The sequence below is a fragment of the Lolium perenne genome, chromosome 4 (genome assembly GCF_019359855.2).
Source record: "Lolium perenne isolate Kyuss_39 chromosome 4, Kyuss_2.0, whole genome shotgun sequence".
In the NCBI taxonomy this organism is placed as follows: Eukaryota; Viridiplantae; Streptophyta; class Magnoliopsida; order Poales; family Poaceae; genus Lolium; species Lolium perenne.
The window spans coordinates 378,039,413-378,048,781 of NC_067247.2; the positions used below are offsets into that span (position 1 = coordinate 378,039,413).

At 45.6% G+C, this 9,369-nt stretch overlaps 1 protein-coding gene across 5 annotated transcripts; it reads left to right on the forward strand.

The window, feature by feature from the left end:
* The first annotated feature begins 978 nt into the window (after positions 1-978).
* On the forward strand, positions 979-5,347 carry LOC139829805 (probable acyl-activating enzyme 21). 5 transcript variants are annotated; one of them, XM_071819509.1, is made up of 8 exons: positions 979-1,507; positions 1,894-2,006; positions 2,195-2,310; positions 2,944-3,057; positions 3,163-3,241; positions 3,978-4,071; positions 4,182-4,339; positions 5,074-5,347. In XM_071819509.1, exons 1-2 carry the CDS (start codon positions 1,098-1,100, stop codon positions 1,934-1,936), a joined length of 453 nt encoding a protein of 150 aa, XP_071675610.1. In that variant the 5' UTR covers positions 979-1,097; the 3' UTR covers positions 1,937-2,006; positions 2,195-2,310; positions 2,944-3,057; positions 3,163-3,241; positions 3,978-4,071; positions 4,182-4,339; positions 5,074-5,347. The 5 variants fall into 5 exon arrangements, 2 of the variants coding, with proteins under 2 accessions (XP_071675610.1, XP_071675611.1); XM_071819510.1 differs by lacking the exon at positions 5,074-5,347 and adding an exon at positions 4,702-5,066; XR_007848937.2 differs by lacking the exon at positions 979-1,507 and adding an exon at positions 1,639-1,768.
* Positions 5,348-9,369: the final 4,022 nt, after the last annotated feature.

The window sequence follows — 9,369 nt, forward strand, 5'->3', positions numbered from 1 at the left end:
ACGGCGGTCCTATGGTTCCTCTTGCACCTAGATACAGATCTGTTTGAGGCTTGTCCTCTTTGATCTGACCAAATTGTTGAGTTCCAGAAGGCTCCGCCGGCCCGAACTCCATTGGGCACATCATGCCTGGAGTTTGCTGGATCAGATGGGATCTGGTTGACGCACCTATGTTTTTTTTCCGACCGTTGGGTTTCAGGAGAGAGCGATGTGAAGCTCTGCTATATGCTCCAATCTTGGAACATGTTTCGTTTCATGGTTAATTTAGAGGCGGAGAATGTCATGAAAATCGAGAGCTTAGGTCTAGTAATGGCGATTCAAGTCATTGCAGCAATGAGGAATTTGCTTGGTGTTTCAGGACTCGAGCAGCAGTATGCAAATGGGGGCGACAACCCATGAGAACTTGTTAGTTTAACATTTTAGTGTGAAAATCTAAGGTATGATTTTAATTGGTTGTGCCTTATAATTTTCTTGTTGAAGACATTGTTTTGAGAGTGGGGATTATCTCTAGGGTAAAACCTAAGATCTATGATCGGACGATGACAACGCTTGTGCACTGTCTCCATTTGGAAGCGTCCCTTTTGAAAAATTTGAACTTCAATTGTTATGTTAATGGTAGTTGTATTGCTGCTACAAGAAATAGAGCAGTGTAGCACGACTTTTACTATTTTGCCTTTTGTTTGTTTTAAGGCCGTGTGTATTCGGGGTACCATTAAGGTAATGCGTCAGGCTAGAAACATGTAAAGCCTTTAATGTTTGGAAATTTTGGCCGTGTTCAGAATACAAAACACAAAGTTTCAGTCTCGATCAGTGCCCTTGCAGTTTGGCACAAAGCCAGCTAGAGCCAGCTGCAAGTATACAATTGAAAAGAGATTCCACTTGGTTGATAGCGTGCGTTTGTTTAAATCTAATAGATACCACCACTAGTCCAAAAAGATGAACACATGCATGAACGTAATAATCAAATAATCAGGGCAGGAAATGGATTGCCGGCATACCTTTTTTTAGTACAGTAGATGATTGACGAATAGTAAGACTGAGCTCAGATCAAGCACACGCTCAGTCCTCGGAGATCTCATTTCTCACAGACATCGGTCGCCATGGAGGGATCGGTGCGGTGCGAAGCAAACTACGTGCCGCTGACGCCGCTGAGCTTCCTGGAGCGCGCCGCGCTCGTGTACGGCGCGCGCACGGCCGTCGTCTACGGCGGCAGGGAGTACTCGTGGCGCGACACGCGGGAGCGGTGCCTCGCCGGCGCGTCCGCGCTCGCGCGCCTCGGCGTCGGCCGCCGGGACGTGGTGGCGGTCCTGGCCGCGAACACGCCGGCCATGTACGAGCTGCACTTCAGCGTGCCCATGACCGGCGGCGTCCTGTGCACGCTCAACACCCGGCTCGACGCGGCCATGGTGTCCGTGCTCCTCAGCCACTCGGAGGCCAAGGTCTTCCTCGTCGAGTCGCAGTTCCTCGCCGTCGCCCGCGACGCGCTTGCGCTGCTATATGTTGAATGCCGGTGAGCACAAGCCTCCCCTTCACCTCCCACTCTACCTCGTCCAATCCTGCACATCTTATTTCTCCACAAGGTTCTCTTCTCCCATGAAACATGTCTTTGATTTGTCCAAATCAGGATCTATACATCCCAATTTTAAGACTTATTTTACGGGGCGGAGGGAGGTTCGCGCATGGATCCAATTCAGCTCATCATTAATTAAGCCACTCCCTGTACAATGCACATACACATGCTTTACTTCACCCTTGTGTGTAGCTCCGTAAAGTTCGTCATCCATCTCTTTCTCTTGGCCGGACTAAATAAACAATAACACTCTTATCTTACAGACTTATTGCTTCCATGGCTACTATATGTTCTCTTCTAATCATTATCTTTGCTTGTCATCACAGAATTTCTTGTCCTCAACATGGAGCGTGCCTCATAGCTGGATAGTGGGAAGCAGATTCAGGACGACTTCCTCCACTCATACATAATGGACAATTACAACCACTGCAACCGATAGGTGCATCTCTCTGCCTTTTAATTATAGTTAATAATTCTGCTGTTTTCGGCTGCCCAAATCTACATGCAATTGTTGGTCATCGCCAAGGCTGGGAAACTAGCTTGCGCTTTTTGACTGCTCATTTCTGTTTGTAATTCTTCTCTGATGATCAAATGCTGCATTCCTTTCTGTATGTGTGGGGTGGAAAGGTGGCATTTCTGCCGAGGATGGGTGGTGGCGGGTTCACGAGGGTGACTTCTCGTAGCAAGGTGCAGCCTGCTGCACTCTCAGATTTTGATTTTTTGGCTTCCAGCTGCAGAGAAAGGTTTCAGCTTGTTTGAACCCGACCATTGCTTTTAGTTTCACTAATCTGAAGCTTGGGCTTTCATTGATCTATTCTGGAAAAACGGAGCAATGTTTAGTTAGGTGTATGCTTAATTAGCGCTAGTTGGTGATCTTCTTTTACAAGGACATGGTTAATTAAAATCTGCTAGTGTATGTGAAGTGCAGGATGTGTAGTTGTTGTTATTGCTTCCTGTCTTTATATATCTGAGCTATACGACATCTCTTTATCCATACCTATTGCTGGAATAAATTCCTTAGTATTCTAATTGAATCTTTGCGCAACTTCTTGGTCAAGTTCACATGAATCTTTACATGCTACTGGTTTTCCTTGCTGTCCTGTATTTGTTTATGCTATTGGTGAGTTCTCGATGAGTGTATGATCAATAAAATGACATGGGGGGATTGTTCCCCATCACATGTGGTTGGTTTCTTAACAACTAACGGGATATACATGTAACACTGTTATATAAAGTGGGTTCTACAACTGCTATATTCACATGCTGTTGCTCTCGTCTTAAAATAGCTGAGACGTGAGATGCTTGTATTTAATTACATTATGATTGCTTTCCTTTCCGGTTCATATTGCTGCATTGACGCAAAGTGCCATGTGCAGGGAGCTTGGCTTCCCAGTCTGTGCCGCTGACGCAGGAGCAAGAATGAGGTGTCATTGGCGCTGGGCCAAGGGAGCAGCACTGCTGGTTCACTACACCTACCTGGGACAAGCAGGGTGAGTTGGGCATCCTCGTGGGTCTGTGGCGCTTATTGTTTGCACTTCATTTCCCATGCTCAAAGCCCTCTTTTGTTTTCTAATCTGTATGTCTCCGGTGAAAAGGCGGCATTGCTAGCGAGGATGGGCGGCGATGGGTTCAGGAGGGCGACTTACTCGCAGAACAACCACTTCTAGTAGCAAGGTGCATCCTCTGTCAGATAATTTTTTGATTTTTTTGGCTGCCATGTAATCGTTGCTGCAGAGAAAGGTTCCAGCTAGTTTGGACCCAGCCATTGCTTTTAGTTTCGCTAATCTGAAGTTTTTGCTTTCATTCATCTCTTCTGGAAAAATGGGAGCAATGTTTAGTTAGGTGTATGCTTAATTAGCGGTAGTTGATGATCTTCCTGTACAAGGACATGGTTAATTAAAATCTGCTAGTGTATGTGAAGTGCAGGATGTGTAGTAGTAGTTGTTGTTATTGCTTTCTGGGTTTATATATGAGCTATAGAGCAGCTCTTTGTCCATGAATAAATTCCTTGATCTCCTAATTGATTGTTTGATCAACTTCTTGGTCAAGTTCACATGAATCTTGATATGCTACTGGTTTTACTTGCTGTCCTGTATTTGTTTATGCTATTGGTGAGTTGTCGATGAGTGTATGATCAATAAAATGGCATGGGATTGTTCCCCATGACATGTGGTTGGTTTCTTAAGAACTAACGAGATCTATATATAACACTGTTATATAAAGTGGGTTCTACAACTGCTATATTCACATGCTGTTGCTCTGATCTTAAAATAGCTGAGATGTGAGATGTTTGTATTTAAGTTCTACCAGCATATGTTGCAATTACAGGGCATATAAGTATTTAATTACATTATGATAGCTTTTTCTTTCCCATGCATATTGCTGCATTGACGCAAAATGCCATGTGCAGGGAGCTTGGCCTCCCAGTCTGTGCCGCTGATGCGGGAGCAAGGATGGGCTGCAGCTGGTTGACTATTGGGTGCGACCTACCTTGGACAATCAGGGTGAGTCAGGCGTCGTCATGGGTCCGAGGCGCTGATGATTTGCGCTTGATTTCGCATGCTCAAAGCCCTATTTTGTTTTGATAATCTCCATGTATTTTTGGTCTTGTCAGAGAATCTGGAAGAAGCTGTTGAGCACCTCACCATGGAAATCATGCTGAATCTGAGCTCAGCAATCGTCTGCTCTTGCTGTTATCTTGGTTCTGTTGACAACGGTGTGGCGGGACAGATGGACTGCAACCCTGGTACCTCAAGTTGCAGATTTCCTCAGGTGATTCCTCAGCCCCCCCTCTCATTGTGCCGTGGCTTGTTGTTTCAGCTGTCGAGTCAGTGCCCTGGGTCCTGCCATCGAGCCGTTGCTCTTTTAGGAATTTTTGGTGCTTTTCTGGTACTGGAATGCGCTGTTGGTGGCTTAGTTGATCCGGCGCTAGTTGTATTTGCTAGCTCTGTTTCTGAATACTGGAATGGGGTTGTTGCTTAGGTGTATGATTGTTCTGTTTCTTGATACCCCTTTCATGCTAACCCTGATCGATCTTGTCTTTAGATTATCATAGAATACATAAGAAGTCGCGGATATCTTCTTTGTTTGTTCCTTTTCCTAATACTCATGGCGCATTCCTTATTCTTGAACAGTCTTCCTTGCTTTGGATTGCTCGGCATGGCAGTTCCATCTCGTTGCTGGTTGTACCTTTACACATCATTGCTGACCAACCAGGCTACCTCTTAATTGATTTGGATGGCTGGTTATGTTATTTTGCTTATCGGACATAATGTGTTGCTTGTAACTGTTTTGTACTTGGGAGTTCATTATGTGTTCTTGTTATGATGGATACATATCCTTGGAATACTTATTAGAAACTACTACCTCCAGTCCAAAAGGCTATTTTAGCCTACTGAAACTTGTCGTATTTTAGGACAGAGGAAGTAGCATATATCTTCCTTGCTTTGAACTCACCTGTACTTGTGTTAAATTCCTTTGCTGTACTGATTTTTGATCTTTCTCAGTTGCAAGTTGTAGTAGGCTGCGAGCATACAAGGCTACTGGCATAGAAGGGCTGCTGTCTGATGCATGACTGGAGGGAAGAATTCAAAGCTAAATTCCTCTTTTTTGCGAAACCAGAATTTGCATTTGTTGTCAACTGTTTATTGTAACTCCAAATCTGGAATGTTCCACACCAGTCGTTCTTGTAATTCTCATGACGAGAAGTTGTAATGGTGAACTTGTAACGTCTGTTTGGTTAAACTTGTGATGGAGTTGGGTTGTGCTGTTGCACTTTTATTGGTTATTGTTTGATTTGTGATTTGATTGTCCAAAAAACAAGAAAAGGTAATCCCAAATTTCTCTGAGAATCCTATTAATCACTTAATCAGTGCGTTTTGGTGTCCATAGGCTCTCAGTTTACATCAGTAGGGAAAAATTCTGCTTGCCCCAAAAGCTGGTGACCTGATCGCTCACCAGGGAGTGAAAAATAGTGTAATGAGCTCTTGGATCATTCCAAAATTTGGGGATTCTTAGTGATTCAGTGCAGTGCTATGTCCAAGCTAACGTGTAAGCTACCTACAAGCTGTTGTCGAGCTGTTGTGGAATGTGGGTTACGGGTTCCTGAAACTCACCTGTACAAGCACTGGTAGAAAAACAGGCTTCCGGTGAGCCCCATAAGTCGCGAAGCTATAGGAACCGCGACTAATGGGACCTTTAGTCGCGGTTCGGGAGGCGAACCGCGACCAAAGGCCTGGGCCCAGGGCGCTCGGTGGCCAGCCGGTGCACGTGGGGGGCTTTAGTCGCGGTTGGCCAGGCCAACCGCGACTAAAGGTGCCCGAGGGCCTTTAGTCGCGGTTGGCCAGGCCAACCGGGACTAAAGCCCCTCCCCTATATATACCCATCCAGCAGCCAACACTTAGCCATTTGGAGCCATTCTCTTCACAAACTTCACAAGTGGGTGTTAGGTTTGCTTTTGGTTCCTCTTATGCACATAAGGTGTTTGATGAAATGCCCCAAGAGCATGAAACAAACATGATATGAAGTGTTGGAGCCACACTTGAGCTTTCTCATTTATTTTTTCCTCCTCGATCGCGGTTAGCAACTTGAACCTTTGATGTGTCATTGATAAAATATGCATGTGTGTGTAGTTCATTGTTTAATTTATATTGTTTGTAGCTAGTTAGTTTAACAAATGCATGATGGTTAATTATATATTTTATATTATAATAATGCAGATGAATCGACAATGGATGTACGGTAACCGACTCTCCGGCGAGTTCAGTGCGGGTTTGAAAGATTTCCTCGTAGTGGCTAATGCGAACAAGCAGGAGGGTTTTGTTATCTGTCCATGTGTTAACTGTAAGAATCAGAAGGGTTACTCTTCCTCAAGAGATGTTCACATGCACCTGCTTCGGCACGGTTTCATGCCAAGCTATAATTGTTGGACCAAGCATGGAGAAAGAGGGGTTATAATGGAAGAAGATGAAGAAGGGGATGATTTCATCGATGAAAGCTATCTTGCTCATTTCGGTGATACTTTCATGGAGGATCTTGAAGGTGAAGGGGAAGGTGAAGGGGAAGGTGAAGAAGAGGCACGTGATGATCCCGTTGATGATCTTGGTCGGACCATTGCTGATGCACGGAGACCCTGCGAAACTGAAAAAGAGAGGGAGAATTTGGATCGCATGTTAGAGGATCACGGAAGGCGCTGTACCCGGATGCGATGATGGTCTGAAAAAGCTGGGCTGCACTTTGGATTTGCCGAGATGGAAGGCACGAGCAGGTGTAGCTGACTCGGCATTTGAAAACTTGCTGAAAATGTTGAAGAATATGTTTCCAAAGAATAACGAGTTGCCCGCCACTACGTACGAAGCAAAGAAGGTTGTCTGCCCTCTAGGTTTAGAGGTTACGAAGATACATGCATGCATCAACGATTGCATCCTCTACCGCGGTGAATACGAGAATTTGAATGAATGCCCAGTATGCAACGCATTGCGTTATAAGATCGAGGCGATGACCCTGGTGACGATGTTGAGGGCCGTAAACCCGGGAAGAGGGTTCCCGCCAAGGTGATGTGGTATGCTCCTATAATACCACGGTTGAAACGTCTGTTCGGGAACAAAGAGCATGCCAAGTTGTTGCGATGGCACAAAGAGGACCGTAAGTCGGACGGGGAGTTGAGACACCCCGCAGATGGAACGCAATGGAGAAAGATCGACGAGAGAGTTCAAAGATTTTGCAGTGACGCAAGGAACATAAGATTTGGTCTAAGTACGGATGGCATGAATCCTTTTGGCGAGCAGAGCTCCAGCCATAGTACACGGCCCGTGACTCTATGCATCTACAACCTTCCTCCTTGGTTGTGCATGAAGCGGAAGTTCATTATGATGCCAGTGCTCATCCAAGGTCCGAAGCAACCCGGCAACGACATCGATGTGTACCTAAGGCCATTAGTTGATGAACTTTTACAGCTGTGGGGCAGACCTGGTGTCCGTGTGTGGGATGAGCACAAAGAAGAGGAATTTGACCTACGAGCGTTGCTTTTCGTAACCATCAACGATTGGCCTGCTCTTAGTAACCTTTCGGGACTGTCAAATAAGGGATACAATGCATGCACGCACTTGCTTACATGAGACCGAAAGTGTACATTTGCCAAATTGTAAGAAGAACGTGTACCTTGGGCATCGTCGATTTCTTCCGAAAGGTCATCCAAGAAGAAAGAAAGGCAAGCATTACAACGGCAAGGCGGATCACCGGCCGAAGCACTGCGGAACACACTGGTGCTGAGGTATTTGATATGGTCAAGGGTTTGAAAGTCATCTTTGGAAAGGGTCCTGGCGGACAATCAGTTCCGAAGGAGGTGACGGGCACGTAGCCATGTGGAAGAAGAAATCTATATTCGGGGAGCTAGAATATTGGAAAGTCCTAGAAGTCCGCTCTGCAATCGACGTGATGCACGTTACGAAGAATATTTGCGTGAACATCCTAAGCTTCTTGGGCGTGTATGGGAAGTCAAATGATACAAAGGAAGCACGGCAGGACCAGCAAAGTTTGAAAGACCACGATGACCGGCATGGGAACGGTTTCAAGGTCGTGCCGCCTACGCTACGACCAAAGAAGAGAAGGTCATCTTTTTTGAATGCCCGAGCGGTATGAAGGTCCCGTCGGGATTCTCGTCCAATATAAAGGGAATAATAAACATGGCGGAGAAAAAGTTCCAAAACCTGAAGTCTCCACGACCGCCACGTGATTATGACGCAATTGCTTCCGATTGCTTTGAGGGGGCTCTGCCGGGAAAATGTTCGATTGCCCATTGTGAAGCTATGTGCATTCCTCAATGCAATCTCTCGAAGGTAATCAATCCGGAAGTTCTACCACGATTCTGAACGATGTGATCCAATGTCTTGTCGGTTTCGAGTTGGTGTTCCCGCCATCCTTCTTCATTATTATGACGCTCCTCCGGGTTCACCTAGTCGATGAGATTTCGTTTCTCGGTCCTGTATTTCTACACAATATGTTCCCCTTCGAGAGGTTCATGGGAGTATTAAAGAAATATGTTCGTAACCGTGCTAGGCCGAAGGAAGCATCGCCAAGGGCTATGGAAATGAGGAGGTAATTGAGTTTTGTGTTGACTTTGTTCCCGACCTTAAGCCGATTGGTCTTCCTCAATCGCGGCACGAGGGGAGACTAAGTGGAAAAGGCACGATCGGAAGGAAATCAATGATATGTATGGACGGCCATTCTACGACTGAAGCACACCACACGATTACGACCAATTCCAGCTTGGTTGCTCCGTACTTTGAGAAACACAAGAATATTTTACGCTCGGACAACCACAGGAAGCCCGAATCCTGGATTAGGAAGGCCCACATGGAGACTTTCGAGTTGGTTGAGAAAACATTTAATGAGTGACAATAAGGTTGTAGATCAGTTGTACATGTTGGCCAAGACACCATCTTCGACTATAACGACTTTCCAAGGGTACGAGATAAATGGGAATACATTTTACACGATCGCCCAAGATAAAAAGAGCACCAACCAAAGCAGTGGTGTCCGCTTTGATGCAGCAACCGAGAATGGGCAAAAGGTCACATATTATGGTTACATAGAGGAGATATGGGAACTTGACTATGGACCCTCCTTTAGGGTCCCTTTGTTCAGTGCAAATGGTTCAAGCTAACAGGAGGTGGGGTAAAGGAGGACCAGCAAGACGGAATGACAATGGTGGAATTCAACAATCTTGGATATCATGACGAACCATTCGTCCTAGCGAAAGATGTCGCTCAGGTTTTCTATGTGAAGGACATGAGTAGCAAATC

Coding starts and splice junctions, on each gene's coding strand:
- LOC139829805 (XM_071819509.1), top strand. CDS start 1,098: ATGGAGGGATCGGTGCGGTGCGAAGCAAACTACGTGCCGCTGACGCCG. Junction 1,508..1,893: donor CTGCTATATGTTGAATGCCG/GTGAGCACAAGC, acceptor TTGTCATCACAG/AATTTCTTGTCCTCAACATG.